The 25,180-nt window shown below is 47.6% G+C and overlaps 1 protein-coding gene across 1 annotated transcript in view; it reads left to right on the top strand.

Moving 5' to 3' along the window:
* CUX1 (cut like homeobox 1) overlaps positions 1-25,180 on the top strand; it is a 252,534-nt gene that overhangs the window by 73,391 nt on the left and 153,963 nt on the right. Inside the window, exon 3 of the mRNA XM_044915279.1 lies at positions 16,475-16,522. Coding sequence (XP_044771214.1) covers positions 16,475-16,522 — 48 coding nt within the window. The remainder of the gene's footprint in view (positions 1-16,474; positions 16,523-25,180) is intronic.

The raw sequence follows: 25,180 nt of genomic DNA, 5'->3' as shown, positions 1-25,180 counted from the left end.
TGGAAGCCTGAAAATATTTTTTATGTTTATCTCTTTGAGGAATATGTCAAAAAAAAAAAAAATCAGCCCCAACCACTATTTTTTAGCTGATTCCTGAATGTGTGATAAGAAACACGATTCCTTGAGGGAGAAAACTCATTCAGGTTAAATTCTTGTGGAAATCCTCATAGCCCCTTGCTGTTCATCTATGGTATAGCAAGAATGTAAATAGCTAGGTATTTTGACTGACCTCAAATATTTAATTTGTAAATTTGTAAATGTAAAACATTCTGTCCTTGTACCAAAAAAAAAAGAAAAAGAACAAACCAGCCCGGGGTACTGAATGTCAGTATTGTCGTTGGGTGTGCGGCTGAGTCGTAGAACAAGAGACATTTTTAAGGAAGGCAGTAAGGTAGGGAAAACTCTAGAGCTCACGTTGATTAGAGATAAATAGATCTATATTTGCCATATAAGGTAATAAAAGAAAAGTCTGTGTGCAAATGCTCTCGACATTTTTGGACTTCTCTATGATTCATCTAGTGGGGCCAACGGCTCTGGCCAAGAGATATAGAATTTGTTAAGCTGTATCTCTTTCCTGAATTGTTGCATTACAAAGAAGCCATGCTGTATGTTCAGAAGAAAATTCCAGAACCGTGGAAAAGTTAGGATTTGGTAACAGGCCTGCGAAGGATTGCTAGAGGAATTCCAGAAGTGTTTTAAAACCATTGGTTTACCAGAAGCATAGTAAATCTGTAAGCGTTAGCAATTTTCTGTAGACCCAGGTCCAGACACCCAGGGTATGTTCTGTGGCTGGTCACCCTCCCTCCCACACCAGGAACAGAGGGCTCTGCTTTTTCCACTGAGTTACTCATATACACACTCTTCCTGAAGCGCAGGGGTTTCTGAGCTGAGTCTGGGTCTTGCCATCCACCCTGGCCAGTAGGCCTGTAGAAACCGAATTGTATGGCCTTCACGGTGGGTTGCCGTCTACAAGTACCTTTAAGAGCTACATTTATGGCACCCCGAGGGGACACATCCCAAAGGGACACTGGGTTTGTCCTTTGCTCCTCCCACATGCCACCCTTCCCCACCCAGGATTTCCTTTGAAATGGCACGCCTGCCTCGAACTGCAGTGTTGGGCAAAGACATCGGTACCAAGCAGACTTCTTTTCAGACATATTCCTTGAGCTCTGCAGGCTTTCAAGAGTGAAAGAAAAGTCAGTGAATGAAGTATCTTTTGGACCTTGAGGCCTTAGCATAATGCGTACGATGAATAACACCTTTTCACCCTGCCCTTGCCTGCGTCGTAAACCTCATCCCTGACCTCTGGGGTCTCTCAGGGCTGGCACCTGCTGGGTAAGACTGGGAGAAACTAAGGAGGTGTTTCCTCGGTGCCTCAAAAGGACATCCTTTGGTGGCATGACGTTGGGCCCCCTTCCTGGAGCCGAGCATTGTAGTCTGCCACATGTCTGGGTTGCTGAAGTGGAGGGGGGCCAGGAAGTCTTTCTTTGCCCTGGAAACTTTTGTTTCTCCTTAATTGCGTGGTTGAGGTAATCCACTGGGAAGCCTCTGAGCGTCTTTAGACATAAAATCTGATTCCTAAGGTTTAAATTCTCTAGTTGGCCGCTGACTCACATGTGTTTCTTAGACTTGGTTTCCAGCGGTATGATATAAATAATTCCATTTCGAAATTAAGAAATTATGGCCTGCATTTCATCTGCCCTTTTGCTCTGTAGTATTTTCCGAAAGAGAAATTACAAGTAATAATCATAAAGCCCCTGTTTCGATCCCATGTCTTTGGGGCCTCCCGGTTGCGCCAGGGTCGCCAAGTACATGTTTTGCTGCTAAGGAGCGGGACCCTGCAGAGGAAGGTCCCCGCCTCTGTTGGCATGTGTGTGTGTGTGAGTATCTGAGAAAGCGTCTACAGTGTGCTCTGGGTCTGCAAGGAGATTTTCCTATCGTTTATTATTAATTACTCCTCTGAGCAGCTCTGTGAAGCAAGTAAATATTAATAACAGTGTGCGCTGATCATTAAGTTAGGATGAAGGTATATCTTTTTCCGCAATGCTTAACTTTAGGTAAGTTACACACACAAATGCTGAATAAATCTGAAGTAAGGCCTTCGGGTGGGGAAACAAAACGGAGACCAGGACAGGGAAGTGGGGCAGGGGGGTATGTTTGAGATCTGGTTTTAAATCTCCTCTGTCTCGTTGGCAAAATCGTCCTTGTCTGGTGATTTGTCTGCTGAACGCTAGCATCCCCTGTCTGGGATCCATCTGTGGGTTCTCCCTGCCCTTCTGGTGTCGGTTTGCAATGATGTTTTAAGTCTCCCCGATATTGTCTGAGATCTGCGACTTCGTCTTCTGACTATAAAAAGTATGACTGTTCATTATAGAAATTTGCATATAGCATAAAGAAGATAATAATAAATCACCTGTAATCCTAGATATAAGTGTTAGCGTGTTGCTTTTAGATCTTTCCAATCTCTTTTTTGTTCATAAATAATACATATTTTAAAACAATAAAGATCATGCCGTACATCCTGTTTTGTAGCACGCTTTTCCCAAACCATACTATTTTATATAAATGAAAAAAAAAAAATGACAGACCAGTAGGTTTCCTGCTGACACTTACTGCGCTTATAAAATAATTTTTCCTTAGAGAAGGACATGTAGTTTGGCCATGCATTAGCAGGTACAGTATTTCTTTTCTCTGCGGGCCCTGTGTCGACTGAAATAACGCCCGACCGCTCAGTTGGCCGCGTGGGCGTCACCATGTCCAGAGAGTGTACCAGAGAGGAGTGGCAGAGGGTGACCCACTTGCTCTGCAAACCTTAGAAACTCCACTTTTTATTTTATTTTTTAATTTTTTTAAAAGATTTTATTTATTTGTTTGACAGAGAGAGACACAGCGAGAGAGGGAACACAAACAGGGGGCGTGGGAGAGGGAGAAGCAGGCTTCCTGCAGAGCAGGGAGCCCAATGCGGGGCTCGATCCCAGGACCCTGGGATCATGACTGGAGCCGAAGGGAGACGCTTGACGACTGAGCCACCCAGGCGCCCCTCCACTTACTTTTTAAACTATTACTTGATCCGCATCCTCAATTTTGAAAAGAGTGTTTTTGCTGTGAAGAGGATACGATTTATTTAAAGGCAAAGAAATGAAAAATCAGCTATAACTCTGTTCATTTACCACGTAACGCCGATATAGTTCTTGCCTTTTTACCCCAAACACACATATATATATGTTTATTCATTTTTACCCACATGGGGGTCGTACTGTAAACCCATCTAGTAGTCTGTGGCTTCTCTTCCCCTCTTCAGCCCCCACTGGTCCTACAGATCTGGGCTCAGTGCCCTTTCTCAGAGGAGCGCCCCCTGCCGGCCCAGGCCAGGTCTGCCCCATAGACACCCCCAGCGCCATGCTCTTCCCCTTTAGGGCACCAGCCAGGGGCAGAGTTTTTCAGGGGGTGCCCATTTCACTAGCGTCTCTCACCCAGGTGGCGCAGGCACTCGGGTCTGGCTCCCAACTGAAGGAGCTCTTGTAACAGGTCCTCAGGGCCTGTAATAGCCACCCAACAGATATTTGGTGACTAACTGGCAGTGATGCATTATTTCATGGTATTGAGTATCCTTAAAAAAATACTTTTACTGGGGCGCCTGGGTGGCTCAGTCAGTTATGCTTCTGCCTTCGGCTCAGGTCATGATCCCAGGGTCCTGGGATCAAGTCCCCCATCGGGGCTCCCTGCTCAGCATGGAGCCTGCTTCTCTCCCTCCCTCTGCCCCTCCCCCCACTCGTGCACACTCTCTCTCAAATAAATAAATAAAATCTTTTTAAACAATACTTTTACTGACTACCTAATATGCCATTGTATTGCTTTACTCAACTTGAATGAGTAACCCCCTCCTGTTGGCATCTGTATTATTTCTAATTTTTCTCTTTTCTAAACAGGACATGCTGAACATTGCTGTACATAAATCTCTCTCTGCGTCTCCGGTCATCCTTGTGGATGCATTCCCAGAAGTAGAAGCACTAAACTGATGGATTAATCTCCATTCTAACAAGTAGCCCATTTGTCTAAATGTCAGCAGGGCCTAAGGTCTGGCATCAATTACAGTGGGTGGGTGTGGTGAAGCCAGAGCCCTGTTTCTTGGTTCCTTTCAGAGAGTCCCAGGGTAGAAAGGCACCCCTGGGGCAGGTCCCTTGTGTGGCACATGAATCCCCTTTGCAGCAGTTCCCATAAAGGTTTGGTGCGGTGTTGAGTCTGAGAAGAGCATCTACTTGTTCGCTCATTCAATGCACCGGTATTCACTGTCTCCTCCCGGCCTTACACTGTCAGTGGCCCCAGGAGCGGACTTGGGGTGTGCGTTGCCCCTTAGCTGCCTAGACTTGGGAATCTAGACTTGGTTCAGATTTCACAGAGGATGTAAGCCCCATGAGGGCTTAGAATCTAGACTTGGTTCAGATTTCACAGAGGATGTAAGCCCCATGAGGGCAGGACTGGGACTAGCTCCTTCATGGCATGAAGTCAATGTTCAAATGGTTTTATGATGAAATATGTAGTTCTTCTCTTTGACGAACTCAAAACCCAGCCATGTGTGGCTACGTAACCAAATCACAGCAGTATTTTCGAAGTTCGGAAATAAAACAAAGGGTTTAGACATGAGCCCTTATTCAGAAAGTGACCTAAAGGGAAATCAGATGTATGTAGAGAACGGGTCAGAGGAACCGGAGGTCGTCTCCTCCCCTGGCCACCAAAAGTCCTGCCGGAAATCCCTGAGCCACCAGGCAGGGCTGACGCCAGTGCTTCCAAGCCCTCAGGCCCACAGACACCACGAGATACAGGGGGAGGGCCTCGGTGCCCGGGGTGACCGACTGGCCCAGCTGCTTCACGGGACTCCGGCAGGTCATCAGACCGCCTTGACATCCTGACAACTGGATGCGGTTCTATACTCCAAGGCCAGAAACCTTGGAGCTGCCATTTCTCCAACTTTCTGGCCTCTTAACATTGAGGACTCCAGAGAGCTTTCGTGTGTGTGTGTCTATCCATAGTGAGGCGTTAGAGGTTAAAACTGACACTTTTTAAAGCACAAGACTACATAAGCACACGTGTCCTTACATCAGAGTGATGACCTCATCCCATGGCATAGAGCATCTGGAAAACTCCACGTGCCTTTGCAAGACAATCCGGGTGGAAAAGGCAAATAACAAAAATAGTTTGGACCTCGTGGAACCTTGGAAGGGCCTCCAGGAGCCAGGAGTCCCCAGATCTCACTCAGACAACCGCTGGCTTGGTGACCTTTGGGCTCTCCTATACTGCTAAGCTGCCCCCAGGCGCTTCCGGTTCTTCCTTCAAACCAGGGCCTCTGTATCTTGAATCTGGGCACCATCCTCAGCCCTCATCACCTTAGCTCCAAGTTCGAGCAGAGCAGTCCGATAAACCTGCCACTTCTCATCATCAAACGAGTCTTCGGAAAGAAGAACACTTGCTCTTGCCCGGGGGACTCGGGGTGCCCGCGGCTGGCTGTCGGCGCTCACCGCCAGGAACCCTCTCCTCGCTCCCCTGCAGCTCCGCAAAGCCAGGCCTTCCCATTATGCAGTTCGATTAGGCACAGTGCTAAAGGCATATCCATCAGTGTTAGAGGCTTTTTTGCCAAGATACAGAACATGTTTTCAATGGAGCAAAGAAACTTAAATGGGAAGAAATTATAGCATGAGCGAGTTTATCCCTTTCAAGATAATCTCATTTAATAACCAAAAAAACTCACAAAGATGTGCATTTTATCCAGCTCCAAAGGCAGCATGGCAGGTTATATATTGTGGTAATTACATGTTTGGGGTTTCATTCCTTCCTTAAACTAGATTTCTATTATTTCAGAAAATCAGCCATTGTAGAAAAGGACTATTCATTTATTTCATTGCTGGGTGGCCCATGCACTGTAAAAATAGGTCAACAACAGTAATCTAAATTGACTGCTGATAAATAATTAAAGCTAATGGAATTTTCTCAAATCTGTGAACTAAAATCTTTGAGAAATTGCCAGGACATACTGCCTGCTGCTGCATAGAAAGATATTTTTTATTTAACACTTCAGCTTAAATGCCATTTAACATTACCTTTTTTCTATCCCAGAGACTGGAGGGAGTACACATCCATCTATAAAAGTAACCAAAAGTAGGGTGTTCCATTGATAGCCGCATGATTCATCTTCAGGTGATAAGACCGGAAGCGAAGGTTTCAGTATCGCGGCACGAAGAGAAACTTCACTTTGCGCCAAACTGTATTTTAAAGTTGAGCTCGGCAGTCTGCGCGCCATATAATCTATAGCGTCCGGGTTGCAAGCCTCCACACCTGGTCTGTGCTCTGGCGCACTTGATAAGGGAGAAATTCTTTGAATCTAAACGACGTGCAGGGAAATAAGTACCAAGAATGGTTTTTCTTTTCCAGATAATCAGCATTCTTTCCTTGGTGCCACCAGGACCTTAGAAAACTGCGCTGGACAAATACGCATGGGTGGTATTTGTAGAAGAGAGATGGCTTATCGATAAGAAAGCTGACTGTTAGGTTTATGGTCAATAAGGCCAGCCTTCGCTATGATGCACCACCCGGGTTTTTCTTTGCTAATAAGGATGATTCAGACATCATCAGGATATTTTAGAACTGCAAAGACATCAGCATAAAGAATCAGGAGCTCGATGATTTTGAACAGTATTCAGTCTTTTGGCTTTAAGCTGCAGAAAAGAGACCGTTTTCTCATTTCAGTCTGATGAGTCTCTCGGTTGGGAAGAAAAAAAATCATCAATTTATAATCACTTTTTGGCCAAGTGGTAGTTCGGTTAAACTGCAGTATTTATGTCCAACCTAATGTTGTATTTACTGTGTTTTAATGCATTTATAAATGGCGGACTCTGTTGCTGAAATTTGACGTATTTGCATTTTTGTTTAAGAAAATAGAGAGGAATTTCTTGATTTGCAAAGGAAATGACTCCATCCAGGTTACCCCTGTCTGGCATCTGTATGATCTGTATGTCTAGCAGCTAGAAACTATCTGTAGACTCGGGAGACAAGAGGCCTAGAGTGGCATTTGGTCTGGAGGGAAGACGTGGTGTGGGGAAGACGGTCTGTGGAGCGAGAGGAGCGGGGTTTGCAAATACTGGATGGGCCAAAGGGGGTGCTGAGCCTCAGCCGCTCATGTCTCCAGCCCCCGAGCAGACCCACAGGTCAGGGAACCAGCTTCTTTCATCCCCCTCTCAAGAAAATACATCATAAAGCAAGTCAGTGAGAGTGGAATCATCTCGAATCTGCTCTGGGTTTTGTTCAGAAAAACAGTTGATTGTGAATTATTCATTAACGAACTGCTGGTGGTAGTCACAGTCTTTGTGCCCGCTCAGGATGGCTTTCTTCCAAATATCTGCCTTCCATGGTGGCGCTGGTAGCCCCGTATTGGAAAACCATGACCCCACATCGAGACACATTCCCACACCATGACTGCCCCAGGAGGGACGGAGCGGCCTCGGGAGGGCAAGCTGCGTGGCCAGGACACCACAGAGAGGTCTCCTGCCTTGGGCAGGAGACTGGACCAGATGACCCTTCCATCTCCAGGTTAACCTGATGAAGGTGACAGGTGACAAGCTGATAGCTTGTAATTTAAGAGAGATAGTCCCTACCCCCAACCTCTTAATTCTTTCTCTGCCTGTTCCCTGTGATCAGTCAGCTGAAGGCTTCGCGTGTTTCAGAGTGAAATCTAGTGTTAACATTTTTTAGATTTTGTTTATTTATTTGACAGAGAGAGACACAGCGAGAGAGGGAGCACAAGCAGGGGGAGTGGGAGAGGGAGAAGCAGGCTTCCCGCTGAGCAGGGAGCCCGATGTGGGGCTCGATCCCAGGACCCTGGGATCATGACCTGAGCCGAAGGCAGACGCTTAACGACTGAGCCACCCAGGCGCCCCTTAAAAACATTTTCTATTTCAAACTTACACAAGATGATAGGGTGAAGAGCACAGCAAATCCCTGCGTGTGTGCCGTTGTCCATCTGTGACCACCATCGGCCTGCCAACACATTCCTTCCTTTATTCTTTTCACCCATCACCCCCCTCCCTGTAAAATTATTTTGAAGCAAAAACCATATTTTATTCATAAATATTTTAGGATATATCTCTAAGAGACAAGGACCCCTTTGAAAAACATAGCCACAATACCTAAACTATAGGCCACTATAGTTTCGAAACAAAAACAACTCAGGTGTTGTTGTTTTAACGTCCGTTCATTGGCGTGCCGTATTTTATCGATTGTAAAGCATACACTGGACACGTCTTACCATCTTCAGAAGCAGAGTGAGGAGTGAAGTCAGTGACATCCCAGTTTAAGAAGTAGCACTCTTTGCTTAATGTAGCCTAAAATAGGGGCGCCTGGCTGGCTCAGTCGGTGGAGCACTTTTTTTTTTTTTTTAAGATTTTTATTTTATTTATTTATTTGAGAGACAGAGAGCACAGGTAGGCAGAGGGGAAGGCAGAGGGAGAGGGAGAAGCAGGCTCCCTGCTGAGCAAGGAGACCGATGCGGGGCTCGATCCCAGGACCCTGGGATCATGACCAGAGACGAAGGCAGACGCTTAACCACCCAGGTGCCCTGGTGGAACACTCTTAATCTCGGGCACTGCCCTTCCCCCCCCCCCCCCGCCCCCGTGCTCCTGGGAAGGCAGGGTTGTCCCCAGAGAAGACAGGACCCACTCCTGGGCTGCCACCGTAGGGGATGAGACACCTCCGAGAGACGCTGTCAGACATCAGTGAGTCTGAAATGTCATTTCACAGAAATGCATGTGAGTTACCTAAGAGCAGAAGTGAAAGGGACAATGTAAAATTTAGTAAAACACCCTGCAAAGTCTGGACTACAGAAGATTTGGAAAATAGGAACCGTTTTATGATTGGAGATGTGTTCGTGATTCATAGCCTCCTTTTGTTGACACGTGACAGCCGAGCCATCTCCCTTCACCTGCTTGTCCTTCCAAGCCTAAACAGCCATGTCCTGGGCACCATTCTTTCCTGGGCACAGGTGGACCCCGGTGGCCACCAGTTCGATATCTGTGGCATGGGATTCTGTGGTATGCCCAGCCCACGGAATGGGAGAGACGGCAGGGGATATAGGGACAGAACCTTCCCGAGAGACCACCCAGGTGCCCAGAATGGGCAGAAAGCCAAAGACGCACACCGTGTGCGGCCAGGGACTGTGTTTTGGGATGTTGCATCTCACAGGTGCATCTGAACGCCACATGGTGATTTTGTTTTGTTCCATTTTGTTTTTGGCTTCTAAATCAGCATGATTTTCTCCAGGAGTCATCATTACACAGAAAATTCCTCAATTGCATTTTTGTTCAGTTTTCTGATCTCAAAAGTGAGTTGTGAATCAGTGGTTTGGAGAACAGTGAAAATCCTTTTCACCTAGAGGCGTCTGTCTATAAACATTGCTTATTATTTGGAATGCACTCAAGGGAGAGAAGGTCGAAATGCGCTCTTCTGGCTTTGCCAACAGACATGGATATTAATAATCTCAAGGACATCACTTTCTACGTGTTAAGATGTTTGTTGCTTTTTGCTCAGTAAATGGTACAGAATCAAAGCGAATTTAAAACTGCGCTGCAAAACCTGTCAGTGTAATTAGGGGGTACCCTGGAATTACGGAGTTTTTTTTATCTTTGTGTTAAATCCGTCATTATCAGTTCATGCCAATATGATTTTCGTTGGCCTGGCCCCCACTTTCTTCAGTTTACAGTTGCAGAGAAGGGCACATAGACACACTGTGTCGGCACTTTGTGGCATTGTGGGGACAGCAAAGGGCGCCGCATTCTAAAAGGACAGTAAATCATGTCATGTGCTCACTAACGATGGTGGCGCGGCCCAGGGTCACAAGTGAGCATCCTCGGCCCTGTCTCCTTAGTTTAGTACGAAAGCAGATAATATTTGCAGGTGGCAGAATTGGATAAGGAATTTCTCAAACTGCCAAAAATAAAATTGGAATGGGGAATTTTTAGCTGGTGGCTTGAAGTACATACAAACATACCAGTTGTGTGTGTATGGGTGTGAGTGAATATTTAGTGCCTTTTTACCTCTAAAGTTCTTCAAACATACGTATATGTGTGAGTACAAACACACACATCCAACTTTAATCTCTAAGAGGTTATTTGAGGGGCACCTGGGTGGCTCACTTGGTTAAGCGTCTGCCTTGGGCTCAGGTTATGATCTCAGGGTCCTGGGATCAAGCCCCATGTCAGGTCCCTGCTCACCGGGGAGTCTGCTTGTCCCTCTCCTTCCCCCCTCCCCACTTAGGCGCATGCGCTCTCCTTCTCTCTTTCTCAAACAAATGAATAAAATCTTTTTAGAAAGAGTTTAAAAATATATATCTAAAAGGTTATTTGAACAAGCTTGTCATGAGATGTCACTATGTCCAAAGGAATGATTGTGCTCTAACCAAATACAGTGGGTTGGTCAGAGCAGGGACAGTGGAGATGAGTTTACTTTATTTACAGTCATGGTGGGAGGCTCTTCTGCCTGCCTGGAGTGCTGCGACAGAACACAGGGACACTTCTATCGTCTCTTCTACTTGTCCAAGTTGCTGTTTTCGTGAGGTGGGCCTGGAGCCAGCTTGGTGGGCTGTGGGGTCGACTGAGGGCAAGCCCAGCAGGAGGTACTGTTTAGTGGGCTGACCTCCAGGGTGCCTGGGTCTTATACCCGCACAAGGGCCTCCCTGCACTCACGCCCTGACCCATCTTCTGTCATCCACGGGGGTCCCAAATGCCTCGGCCCTGCCACCTTTCACGTTCCATGACCCTGTCCAGTTTCACCATTTCCCCTCCAAGTCTGGGCCCGTTGTAAGACTCTTGAGTGATAGGTGTGTGCCCCGCCCCATGTCACTGACCAGGTGGCCCCCCCAATGTCACCCCTGTGCCCACACCTGGCCAAGGTGATTGATTCCTTCACAGAATCTCGCTGTGGCCCAGGCCTTGGAGAGCCGGGGTTACGTCCTCACTGCCAGCCGTGCGACCTTGGACAAGTGTTCTTCCCCTTCTGAGCCTCACGTATCCTCAGCTGTAAAATGTGGGTGTCTCTCCCTTCTCTTGGCAGGGCTGCTGTGTGTCACACACTCAGTCACAAGAACTGGTGTTAACTTGGCCTGAGACCTTCTTCCTCACCGTCCCCCCCCCCTCCTTAGAGCTCAGAGCCCCAGCACCTCCGCCCCTCACAGGTTGCGTTCCACCCCCAGTCCATTCGGGGCGCCCTCAAGGCCACCAGGAACTCCCTGGCTGCTAAACCCAGTGGTTTTCTCACGCCTCACGTCTGTGACGCATCTATTCTCCTGGCTCTCCTCCTGCTTCTCTTGATTCTTGTTCTTTCATGTCTCCCTCTGACCATCTGGTGGGGGGGGGTGCTGGCCAGCCTCGACCCTCTCTCCCAAGAGAGCCCTGATGCATGGTGACTGCCTCTCTTAGCCCTGAGCTGCTCCATGAGATGGTGGGGTGACGGGGGGTCAGTGGAGGGAGCACTTGACATGTGGCCGGTCCAAAGTGAGATGTGCCGAGGCATAAAATGCAGATTTCAGAGGCTTTAACACCAGAAAAAGAAGTATCGTTCTTTGTCAATTAAATAAATAATAAAAATAAATTAAAATCATTTTTATATTGATTATATGGGAGATGAAAATATTTTGGATGGATTCATTTCATCTGTTTCTTTTTGCTTTGTCAGTGTAACCGTGGGAAATTTTAAGTTACGTAGGTGGTTGGCGCCTGGTTTTTGGCCCTGATGCAGGCACCCTCTCGCGCGGCCAGGTCTTGATGCCCTCTGAGGGATTGTTCAGCTGCTTGTCTTCCTCTTACTCATGCACCCACTCCGTGTCTTCTGAGGTCCCTCTGTGTGCCAGGCCCCGTTCCAGACACGCAGGGGACTGAGGTGAGCGCTCCTGTAAATGTAGCCCGACACGGCATTCAGTCTCTCGGGAGCAACCTCGTGTCGGTGCCAACCCAGGCCGTGGGCCACAGAGGGCGCCCAGTAACCCGGGGGGGCCACACCTACAGCCCTGCCCCCGTCCTGCGTGTAGTGGGACTGACCCTCCGGGGAAAGGAATGACTGACCCACTCGAGGTTTAAAGCCTCTCGTGCCTGGATTTCCTCAGCAAAATATTGTCCAGCCCGGCGCTGGCTGCCGGCGATGCCAGCTGGGGTGCTGGGGGCGGGGGGCCTCAAACCCACTCCCTGCCCTCAAGCAGCCCCCAGTCTGGAAAGAAGAGGATGCACTCTTACAATCACAGCTGCCTTTATAGACTCACAGTGAGAAGCAACAGGAAATACGTCCTGTGACACTGGGGGGCCTGGCTTCCAGCTCTCAGCAGCCAGATCTGGACCCGTGGAAAGCCTTAGGAGTCCCCTCTCCAGAGCCCAAGGGCCATCAGATGCCACCAGCTGTCAGACCCAGCGAGGCAGGCCTGTAGACCATGTGTGGGTGGGGCGGGCGCTCAGCCATAGCTCCCTGGAAAGCGAGGGGCCATCCCGAAGCCCAGGGCTCAAATGGTTGTTGGACAAGTATCACATTGAAGTTACCGTCCTTGAACTGTTTACATCTTGTTTTTACGTAGTAGATGAACATGGGTTTATGGCCTCTTTTTTTTTTTTTTTAAGATTTATTTATTTATTAGAGAGAGCGGGGGCAGAGGGAGAAAGAGAATCCTTAGACAGACTCCCCGCTGAGGGTAGAGCCCCACGCGGGGCTCGATCTCATGACCCTGCGATCATGATCTGAGCCAAAATCCAGAGTCGGACGCTTAACCGACTGAGCCACTCAGGCGCCCCGGTTTGTGGCCTCTTGACAGGAAGATTTGCAGCACATCTGTGAAAGCCGGGCTTGCGTGCCACGGACTGGGCCAGCACCGCTTCATGAATGTTTGCCAGCTCTTTACCCACTAGGATGCGAACCCTAGCACCGGGCTGCTTGGCGGGAAGACTGGAGAATACAGCCGTACCTCGTTAACCAGTTGCCTTCCTCAAAGTCAGCCTTTTTGGAAAACAAACAACAGGTGAACTCCATCCATCATCTTGTGTTTGCAATTTTGTGACCAAAGCAGTGCGGTGCGCTCATCCTGCCTGTCTGTCCTTGCCCCAGGGACGGATGAGGAGGGCAGGGGACCAGCCTGGTCCCCCCCCCCAGAGTCCCCAGGCTCTCTCTACTGCCACCTTGCCCTCTGTGTCACCCTATCCCCAACACACAGTGGGCTGTTCACGTTAGACTTCCCACGTCATAACCTGTGGTCCCAGGTTTCTGACAAAGGAGCGTGGCTCATTTCTTGTGGTTACAACATGGGCTTTTACCACTGATCTTGGCTGGGATCTGACAGTGATCCCCCTCATTCTTCACCCTTTTCATCCCTGGTTCCCCACTTACGGCTTTTGGTGTACATTGTTTCCTCTGTTCCCCGGAGAAGAACTCGGGCTAAAGGAGTATTCTTACCCTCCTTCCTGCCTCCGGCCCCCTTGGGCCAACCAGGCTCGTCTCCCCCCAGCTCAGGGTCCCTAAGTTACTCACAGCTGCTGAGTCCCTAACCTAATAGAGCCCCAGGCCCCAGGGATCAGGACATGGGCATCTTTGAGGGCTGTCTATCACAGATGGCCTTATTTATTTAGGAAGAGGCTGATAAAGACTCTGACAGCTTTTTTTGTCATTGAACTTGGTATAAGAACATAGAAAGGGTTGGGGCAGAGAAACAAAAGTACTGCCTTCTCTGGGGAAATAATGGTATCACCCTTAGGAATGCGACCTATAGGAAAACGTATCATTAAAACGGAAATGATAACATTTCTTGATCAAGTACTTGCACAGGGTCACAGTACAAAACAATGTGGGTTAGCTGTGTTTGGCAGAGAGCTTACGGCGTAGCCCCGTCTGATAGATGGATCGCTCTGCAGTGAGGAGCAGCCCCGGATCTGTGCCGTCTGGCCTGGTAGCCGCCAGCCTCATGTGGCTGCTGAGCACTTGAAGCGTGGCTTCTACGACCAAAGGAACTGAATTTTTATTTATTTATTTTATTTTTTATTTATTTTATTTTTTTTAAAGATTTTATTTATTTATTTGAGAGCGGGAACACAAGCAGGGGGAGTGGGAGAGGGAGAAGCAGGCTTCCCGCAGAGCAGGGAGCCCAATGCGGGGCTTGATCCCAGGACCCTGGGATCATGACCTGAGCTGAAGGCAGTCGCTTAACAAACTGAGCCACCCAGGCGCCCGGAACTGAATTTTTAAATTCAGTTTAATTAAGTTATGTTTAAGTATAACTAGCTGGTGGCTATATACTGGACAGCACAGGCCGGAACGAGGGGTCCTAACCTGGGTCCTAACCTGGTCCTAACCTGGCTCCTAACCTGGGTCGTGTGGGTAGGCTTCAGGAAGGCGACAGCGAAGTCATTCGCAGAGTTGCAGCCCGGAGGGAAGAGTGAATAGCTTTCCTCAGATTCTCAGAAGGCTTCACGACCCAAAATGGTTAAAGGCCCTGGTCCAGAGGAAAACCACAAAGGACCCAGGAGCAGGAAACACCATGAGCCGTTCTTCCTAACACTGCTCAGCTCTGTGAGGGAGCGAACTGGTTTCCGAGCTTAGGATGGACGAAGGGCCCTTGGGTTAGGTGCTTGGCTAAATTAGGAGCACAGAATGCTGTCCATCAGTCAGCAAAAGAGCAAGCAGGTACCACACGTGGCCCTGTGTACGTACACACAGCTGATGAGGATGGCTCACCTCGGGGGCGTTGAGCAGGCCCAGGGCCGGGCCTCCTTAGACAATCACAGCATCCCAGACCGAGAGAGGCCGAGGGGTCATCCCCCACCCCTTCTGGGGTGTGGGGGTTCCCTCTTCATCCACCTTCAAGTGAGGCTTGAAAAGTCCTGGTGCCAGAGAAGACTGTCTTCTGTGCGCTCACATGGATTTAGGGTAACTCTAAGTTTTCTAGAACGCTTTTCCCTGAATGGTAACTATGATGTTACTCATAGTAGTGAAAGTGGTTCGTATTATTAAGCACGTTGGGGAGGGGAAACTGAGCTTCTGAAGGTAGAGTGGCATCCCGAGCTCCCACAGAGAGTGAGGGGCCGGGCCAGAATTTGGAATCAGGGCTCTGCCCGCTGCCTTCCACCTGATGGACCGGGTTCTGACCCAGGAGCTGTAGACAGACGTCCAGACTCTTCATTTGCCCAGGAGCATCTGTGTATTCGACGGCGGGTTAGAGGGGATGTGCGCACAGGCGGGCATACTGAGAACTGGCCTGCAAAGACCCCGTCCACCTTCTCAGCCCAGATGCCACTTCCTCTGTGAAACCGCTCCTCGCCTCCTTCATCTGAATTTATCCTTCCTCTGTGCTCTCCCCATAGCACCTGGGCTCTTATCCTGAAATAATACTTCACCTCCTTCCTGTGTTATGGGTTGATCGGCCCATGTCCATTGTTTGCCGGTACTCATCAGTTGGCATCCGTTGGCGTGTGCATCAGCCTTGGAACCTGAAAATAGGCAGATGCCTGGCGTTGGCCCAGACTTATTAAATTTGATATGGCACGTAGATCATGTTGAGTAAATACCTCATTTGCCCCATGTCTCGATGAAGGAGGAGCTGCGTTGTTTGAGTATATTTCAAAGTCTTTGACGCATATTCTCAGTTACTTCATTTTTTTTTTCCCATTGAGATACAGTTGACACGTAACGTTGTGTAAGGTGGAGGTGTACCCTGGGTTGGTTGGTACTTTTGCATACTTGCACTATTCCTGCTGGAGTAGTGTTAGCTCACACCTTTATCACATTACATAATTGTCATTTCTTCTTTGTGTTGAGCACAGTTAAGATCTCGTCTCTCCGCAGCTTTGAAGTTTATAATACAGTATTATTGACTATAATCACTATGTTGTGCATTAGTCACTTACTTCATTTGAAAGAAAATATTCTCAAGGAGATCGTACAGACTTCCCTCTGGGGTGTTCCATTGTTATGAAAGGGGTACTGGTGGCTTGGGATGAAATTTCCACCGACCGTATCAGACACGGATTCAAAACAGACGTATCCCCCAGTAACAGTGCTTAAAAGAAACAGCTAAAATGCAGGATGGTGGCCCCGGATCCTTTTCAGATACAAACAAGTCAAATGTACAATATAAGATCCTATTCTATACTAAGCAGGTTATCTCAGACTGACACCAGCCAACACTCGAGTCCATAGCACATTCAGCATGAGGTGTGTGTAGCCGGGACTCGGGAAGAAAGAGAATCTAGTGGTTTTCCCAAATAAGTTCATTTAAATTACGGAGAGCCAGTCAGCATGATTTATGTTGTACGAATGAAGGAAACGGACAGGGGAGGTACCAGGATTGCTTTATCTAATGATAATCATCACTGAATTCAAAGCTGTTTTTAGGAGGCCTTAACGAATGTTTCCCTTCTCTTTCCTTCTGCAATGGCTGTTTCCTGACCCACCCCTCTTGCTCCAGGATTTGCGCAAGCAGGTAGCGCCACTGCTGAAGAGCTTCCAGGGGGAGGTAAGCATTTATATTTATTTTATATCCTGAGCCACCCTTCATAGTTCATTGCGTTTGCTTTTTATTCTCATTAAATAAATGCCATTGACAGAAGGTGCTTGCCCAGATGGAGCCTTCCCAGCTGCACTAACTCAGTGTCATGTGGATTTTGTGCTTCCTGGTGTGATGTTTCCACTGGGTCCTCAGTTAAAGCCCGTATGGAAAGTGAAGCCATAGCTGAGACGTAAGAGGATGTGGTAGATTCCGGGGCAAAGCAGCCCGCATGCTTGTGCTTCCCACAGTGGACTGAGCGTGTCCGCACTGGAGCCTTCAGGAGCCCACGGACTTCCTCAGGCTCACTGGCTCCCTCAGTTAGCCTGGGGACCACGGCCACCAGGAGGCCTCCTGCGTGGGAAGGATGGAGTGGGGCAATCTGGTGCTTTCATGCACAGCTACTGGGGAAAAGGATTTCGCTGGCTTGAGGCTTGAAACAAAGAACGGGCAGCCACAAGGAGTAAGTTCGGGCTCAGTGTAAGGAAAAGCTTTCTCCTGGGTCCTTCCAGAGAAGGACCGTGCCATCTGGCAAGATGGCGGGCAGCCCTCAGAGATGTGAGCCGTTGAGGTGGGTGACACTTCAGCTCCTTCTCAGCCCTTTGTGGAGACTGGGTGAACTTTAAAAACCAGACATTTTGTCACTGTTGTGGAGTTAGCCGTTCCTGGCTCTTAGCTTCTCCCGTTGGAACGATAGCAGCGGTAATGACACTGAGGAAGCGGGAACAAGACTTTTTCAAAGCCCTCAGAAGAACCCGAATCGGGAGCATCTTGAGAATTTTATTTTCTTGCACCTTCCCGATGCCCAGAGCACATGGGGAAGTGAGATGGCAGGTTCAGGAGGGGCGGGAGGTGGTGGGCTGAGCCAGTTGACTTCTGGGACACGAGGGAAGGGCGCTGGCGTCCTGGGCCCAGAGCTCGAGGCAGAGGTCGGGGCCGGCCTTTGGCACATTCTTCAGTGAGGTGACAGCAGAGGGCGAGGGCGCCATGCAGGAAGGAGCAGGGATGCTGGCACCACTGCAGGTTTGGGGAGGGACTCCACAGAAGGCTCTTCTGTTTACCATCTCCTGTCGCAGGAAGCCCTCCGGTGCTCAGCCCCGGGAGGCTCGGGGGATATCACTATCCCAGGTCTGGACGGACATGAATTGCCTTTCCTCACAAATGCATCTCCAAACGCTGGTTTTCTGAGTGAGACTGTCACCTTACACCTGCCTGCATTGATCCGATCTCTTCTTTGACCCGTTCAGCAGCTTTTGTGAGGCCCAGTGGCTTAGGGTTTCTGCGACTGAAATAACTCAGTGTGCTGGCTTGGGTTGTTTGCTTGTTTTTTGTTCTGATTGAAAAATTTCCAATCTGCATAAAAGGAGAAAGAACTAGTATAACGAGCACGTGTACACCCTTTACCCAGACTCGCCGCTCGCTAGTATTTCACCACATTTGAAAGTAAGTTGCAGATAGCCCGGCTCTGTACTCCTAAACACATGCACACGTACGTCTCCGAGAGGTTGTTCCCCACTATTGCCACATAAGCCCGAGTATCGCACCTGAAAAAGCAACACTCATTCCGTGGTAGCTAATATTTGGTCCCAGATCAATCTTCCCCAGTTACTCCCAAAATGTCTTTTATAACTGCCCTGCCCCTGAACTGGGTTCAATCGAGTTCATGTGTTGTACTTCGGGATGGCCGTATATATGTTTATATACACCCACCCCCCCCCCACAAAATATATTACATGTATATTTCTCCTTCAATATAAAACTCTGTCTTCACACCCTCTCACTTTTAGGAATGTAACCCACTTATAATATAGATTACCCCACACTCTGAATGGGGTAGTGGGTGTGCTTCTAGATATATTAAATTTGAAATGCCCGAGAGACATTCCAGATTTCTTATTTGCCTTTTTTTTTTTAAAGCGATTTGAAAAATAAATATTTTTATAGCACTGCTAATATTTAAATCGTTGCTAATTGCTATGTTTACGTTAAATAATTTGTTTTCTAGTAAGCTAATTTGAGTGGAAAGGGCTAGCTCCTACTTGTTTCTGAAGAAGGAGCGTTCATAGCAGGGGGGGGACCACATGACACGGTCGGTTTTCTGATGAGGAAGGTCAGAAGCCAGCGTGTCTCGGTGCTTCGATGGGGCAGGACCCATTCAGCTTGTTTTTCTAAGATGCTGCCTTCTTTAATCAGAGGATTACTCTTGTATCCTTCGCTAGTGCCTGCTGAATGCGATTGTATTTATTGGATATATTCTTTGAGTTTATCCCAAAGTGCTTGCGTTTCCCCCCGGAACAACGTATGGTGTTGTGAAAACATGTTCTTTGCCTTGCAGTTTGTTTAGATTACTTCACTATTTGAGGTCCCGAAAAGAAAAAACAAAACCGAGAACAAGATGCAGTTTTCAGACAGCGAGAAATTCACACAGGACTTCAGAGGTCCTGCGAGATGGTGTATTCGTAGTGTGTTGTACCGTCGTGGGAAACGTTAGCCCGGCCAGGGTACCGCTCACGCCCTTCAGTGTTTTCTTGTGGTTCTCAGGGCAAATGCAGACACCTTCCTTCCTGTGGCTGGTGGGACCCTCATGACTGGGCAGCTGCCTCCCTTTCTAGACTCCTTTCACTCCTTACCACCTATCACTGGACACACGCCATTCTGAATTTCTGCCAGGCCCTGGTGCGTTGGGCATGCTCGCCAGCCTCCGGGCCTTGGCGCAGGCTGAACCGCTTCTTTGCCGGGCTCCCTTCGGCGTGGACGCCACTTCCTCAAGGAAGGTCTTCCCTGAGCCCCAAATGATAGGCCGGGTCCCCTCCACTGTGTGCCCCCATTCCACCCACGTGACTTGTGACGCATTTGTCATCAGGCCTGAGAGCCGCCCGTCCCTTTGTCTCTCTTCCCCTTTAGCCTGTAAGGTGTGTGAAGGCAACCATGGCAGGAACTAAAAAGTTTTAAGGCTCTCAAAAATGGCTAGGGAATAAATGACTGAACAGTGAGGTTGCCTCCGGAGATGGTTTGTAAATCATTTTGCCTCCATCCTTTCTTCAGGTTGTGCTGTGTTAATAAGGAGAAAGGGGCGTCAGAACGTCTGCTCGGGAAATAGCTTTAAAAGAAACTAGTGAATAACTGTATTTGTTGTCCTTGATTGAACAGCGGGGAATACTATAATCGCATCGGTCACTCAGGATCATTATAGCCAAGTCCTCAAATTTAGCCCACACTGAAATGTGATTGAGTGATTGACTGATTGATTACCGTACCTAAGTTTGCCTGTTTCACAGGCCCGGCCAAGCGATCAGTGCGGGGAGAAGGGGTTAACCTCAATGGTCAATCCAAGTTAAGACTTATTTTAGTCCAATAATTCAGAAAGTCCCTTCAGTGAAGTGACACACTCTCTAGGAAAGTGCTAGGTCTTGGAAATAGTCTCTCCCTCTCCTTGCTTCTCTCCCTGACGAGGGTCCTGGTATAAAAGGTTGAGGAGGGGAAGGAGTTGGCTTGGGCCCTCCTCCTCTTGGCTGTAGGGGAGCTGGATGCTTAAGCCAAGTGTTCTCAGAGAGGAAAATCCTCTTAAGAAATAACTTAGATGCTTCTATCAGGGAGGAAGTGAAAGACTGAAAACCTATGAGCATCAGCTTAAAACATTAGAGAAGTACAACAGGATAAGCTCAAAGAGAACAGGGAGAAGGAAATAATAAATATGAATAATAATAAAAATATATAAGAACTAAAAAAAAAAAAAAGATCCAAGAGACAAACAGCCCAGAAATTGGTTCTTTGAAGAGACTACCACATTGGTTCTTTGAAGAGACTTCCTAATCAGGAAAGAAAAGGTTAATACCGGAAACAGGGTAACTTTGCAGCCACAGCAGAGATTAAAAAGATAGTAAGGGAATATTGCGATCAATTTCATGCCAGTAAATTTTAAGACCTAGGCAAAATGAACACATTTCTGGAATACTAGAATGCACCAAAGCTGATTAAAGAACAAGTGGAAAGCTGAGTAGCCTTGTAACTATTACGGAAATGTTTCCATCAGGTAGGGACGGTTTTTGGGAGAGTCCTGTGAATCATTCATGAAACAGACAAGTTCTACTCTTTTGCAGACTCCTTTAGAAAATAGAAAAAGAAAGAACACTTCCTACCTCCTTTTGCGAAGCTAATGTAACCTTGATACCAAAGCCAGACAAGAGTAGCATAAGAAAAGAAAATTCAAAGTCATTCGTATTTATGAATAGATACGCAGAAGTCCCTAAAGGGGTGTTAGTAAATGGAATCCATCAAGCTCCGTATATCCCAAGAATGCTGTTTGGTTTAACATTAGTAAAATTTATTAATGCACATTAATATCATTAGCAGATTAAAGGCAGAAATTATCTTAATAGAGAAGAATCTGATATAAAAATTCAGCATCCGGGCGCCTGGGTGGCTCAGTTGGTTAAGCAACTGCCTTCGGCTCAGGTCATGATCCTGGAGTCCCGGGATCGAGTCCCGCATCGGGCTCCCTGCTCAGCAGGGAGTCTGCTTCTCCCTCTCCCGCTCCCCCCTCTTGTGCTCTCTCTCTCAAATAAATAAATAAAATCTTAAAAAAGTAAATAAAAATTAAAAAATTAAAAAAAAAATTCAGCATCCATTCATGATTTAAAAAAAAAAAAACCCAACCTACCAGCCATGTGATATAGAGGGGAACGTCTTTAACCTGGGGAAAAGTATTTACCAAAAATTTACATCAATCATTATACTCAGTGATAATAACAAATATTCCCTTAAATCAGGAGCAAGGCAAGAATGTGTACTATTGCTGCTTTTACTTACATTGTACTGGAGGTCTCAGCTAGCATGGAAGATAAGAAAGAGATCAAGTATTATTACAGAAGAAATAAAACTATCATTTTTCAGATAAGCCTCAAGTATTTAACAAGGTTGCTAGATACAAAATCAATATGCATACTTCTGCATTGACAGAAAACTGAAAAGGATACAACTAGAGTTAGTGACAAAAAATAAAGAATACCTAGAAATTAGTATAATAATGCATAGGAACTCTTTCTGGAGAAAAGTAGATCATTTATACTGAAGGATAGTAAGGGGGACTTAAATAGACGGACAGAAGGTAGGCAGGGATAGAAATTCCCACTATTATTAACGATAATCAGTTTCCCCCAAATTGATTAGAGGGAGTCTTTGGAATTCCAATCCAAATTCCAACAGAATTTTTCACAAAACTTGAAAAACTGATTCCAGAAGTGATAAGTGAGAGCAAGTGGTCAGTAATGGTGAAGGTAGCATTAAATAAGAACAAGGTGGAGGGTTTGCCCTGCCAGAGAACGAAAGCTACAGTGATTGGCACAGGGATAGATAAACACAATGGTGGGACAGAATAAAGAAACCAGGAACTGACACGTGCATATGTAGAAGCCACGAGTGTTGCAAAGACGGGACTATAGATCGGTGAGCAGAGGACGGATTTTTCAGTGAATGGTCCCCTGACAATTGGTTATCCTTATGGAATTGACTGAGATTGGATCCATACCTCACACCATATGCAAACACAAATTACAGGTGAAGACTTAAGGCAAAACTTTAAACCTTATAGAAGAAAATATAGAATATGATGACTTTGTGTTGGGTAGGATTTCTTGGAAACCATAAAAGAAGAAATTGTTACATTTTAACCAGAAGTTTTAAGTAAAAGCTTTATTTACTTATCTATTTATTAATTAGGGAAAGACAATCTGCAGAAGGTGGCAGAATAAGCCTAGGGCACTGCTGGCTCAGTTTTACCTTTGTGTAAATTAGGAAAAGGCTCCACCTTAGGTCTCAAGACCGTTTATCTGTTGGATAATCCAGACTTATCTGAATCTTTTTCACAGTAAAGACCAAATGTCTGTGATGTGAATGGTGCTCCCTAGGGCCAGACTGTAATCAGATCTTGTGGGGGGCAGGGGGAATCCTGGCCGCATGTGACAGATCAGGAGGAGACAGTTGCCACACACACAGTTAACAAAGGATTAGTATTAAGAAAGTATTAAAAACTTGTACTTTTTCTTATTTATAAGAAATAGACAAATATCCCAATAGGATACTTCTTACTTTTACTTTTTCTTATTCATAAGAAAAAGACAAATATCCCAATAGGAAAATGGTCAAAAGCCACAAACAGCATCCTCAGAGAAAATCAGAATGGTCAATAAATACACGACAAGATGCCCAACCTCATAATCAGGAAAATGCAAATTAAAATAAGTTAAACACCACTTTCTTGTATCTTCCAGGTTGGCCAGAATCCAGTACCCAAGATAGGAGTGTAAATTGTGTAACTGTTGTGAAAACCATTCTGGCATCAGATACTAGAGCTCCCGAAGCACATACACCTTGACCCCACACTTCCACTCCTGAGTAGAAATTCTAAATAAGCTGAATGGGCCCCAGGAAGCCAGAGCAGGAGTGTTTGAAATTCGTCAACAAGCGGAAACAACCCATTTTCCATCAGCAGTAGAAAGAACAGGCAAAGAGCGTTCTAGCATGGGAAGTGAATGACACGTGAAAATGGGCATACTGAGCTGACATCATTCAGGGGTATGGGCATATTTTATTATGTAATAAAACCATAAAGAAAAGGTTAAGTAGGAAATTCAGAATACAGGTTAGCATAGCTAGGCCCAAAGGAGGTTTCAAAGGTCACGGCAGTGTTCCTACTCACAGGTGCTCGTTTTTGGCTTTTTTTATACTTCATGTATTCTTTTGTAAGCATGAACGACTTTTTTCAAGAAAGAAAGACTCGTGCTTATGAGGCAGTGGCTATAGGATTGTATTTTTGCGTGTGAGCAGCTCAATATTTTCCCCTCTCTTTGTATTTCACGTATGGTAGATTTTAACCTCCAGGCAAGTGGACGCTTCCAGTGAGGCCGTGCACTTGGGAAGGCCGAGGGGTAAGGCACATTTGTGGGAGTGTCCAAAATGGCATTTGTGGGAAGCGAAGCAAGTCCAAGTGCTGTGCTGGGTGTTTCCGAACATAAGCTCGCCCCATCCTTACCACATTGGGAAGTCACTGCCCCATCTTCTCTTGCCTTTTTTAAGATTTTTTACTTATTTGACAGAGAGAGACAGCGAGAGAAGGAACACAAGCAGGGGGAGCGGGAGAGGGAGAAGCAGGCTTCCTGCAGAGCAGGGAGCCCGATGCGGGGCTCAATCCCAGGACCCTGGGATCATGACCTGAGCTGAAGGCAGACGCCCAATGACTGAGCCACCCAGGCGCCCCTTCTCTTGCCTTTTGAGGTGCCACCGCCTGGCAGGGACCCCCGTCCTGGGTCTTCAGTGTCTGCTCATCTGCATTCTGTAAGCACTAGTAGGTTCCATCTTGAGACAGAGTGAGCGGGCGAGCGCCTGCCTTATCGCCCAAACCCTCTGGGCCAGGCTCCTCCAGAGAGCTGTCTCCACTCCCATGTGTGCCCTTTACTCTTCGACCCACCCCAGTGTGGCATCTGTCCCCTCTCCCTTGACCCTTGTAGTCCTCAGCTCTCTCAAATCAGGGACGTTCAGCCTGCCCGACAGCTCCTCTCGATGTTGGTCCCTTCTTTTGGCATCCCACGATAGTATGTCCTCCAGGTTTTCCGTCCACTTCTCTGGCTATTGATTTTCAGTCTTCTTGGGCAGCTCCTTGGCATCCAGACCTCTGAATGATGGCATTCTGTGCGGTATAATCTCCCGGGACCCATCTGCTCTAAACTCAGGTGTCTGTCTCTAACTCCATCTCCTTTACGTTCCAGGCCCATAGGAGACCGCCTCTTGCATCTTACCACTTAGGTGATCCACAGGAAAGGACTCTGAGCCCACAGCTGTCCCACTCCAGCTCCCATCCCTGCTGGGGCCTCCTGCTGCCTCCTTTCCCTCCTCAGGAATGGCCCTGCAATCCGCTTGGCAGCCTCAGCTGGAAATCTAGGACACCTTCTCCCTCCCGTCCGCCCCACTCTCCTCCTTCTTTCCTCCAGTGCCCTCATCTGCCCGCATCTTCCCATCCCTACCACCCACAGCCTGTCCAAAGCTGCCATGTGTCTCTGTTCCAGCTCCCACCCAGTCCACCCGCACCTTCGCTCTGCGGGTCAGCCAGCAGCACGAGCACGTCCCTTCCTGCTTACTGACCCCCACCTTCAGGGTCCCCAGCCTGGCTGTGGCCCACCCCCTGCCCAGCCCCCTCCTACTCCCTTCTTGGTGCTCGCTTCAGCTGTGAGGCCCTCTTCCTATTTCTCTTGTAGGACCTTCTCCTTTCGGCCAGAGTGCTTTTCTCCTTGTCTTTGTGGGTTTGTTTGTGTCCATGCGCTCTCTAGACTTTCTACGTCTCTGTGGCCTCTGTGTACCCACCCCCCTGGCCCTAGTGCGCATGCAGTAGGTGTCCATTGGATGGGGCGGGGGAGCAGTATCTTTATTTTACAGACAAGGAGGAGGTCCTTTCGCCCTGAGAGGGAAAGGACCTACCCAGAGGCACATGGGTGACCATGGCAGGACTGGGGCCCATATTGGCGCCTCTGATACTGCTCAGGGAACGGGGAAGTGGCACCTTCTGCCCTCCATCATCGTAGTCACCCTCCCCGGTCTTTGATAAGGACAGGGGGTGGTCGTCTTATGCAAAGTGCT

Source organism: Neomonachus schauinslandi, chromosome 5 (genome assembly GCF_002201575.2).
Source record: "Neomonachus schauinslandi chromosome 5, ASM220157v2, whole genome shotgun sequence".
NCBI lineage: Eukaryota > Metazoa > Chordata > Mammalia > Carnivora > Phocidae > Neomonachus > Neomonachus schauinslandi.
Note: the sequence above shows the minus strand (reverse complement) of the source record. Positions and strands in the feature narration are given on the sequence as shown.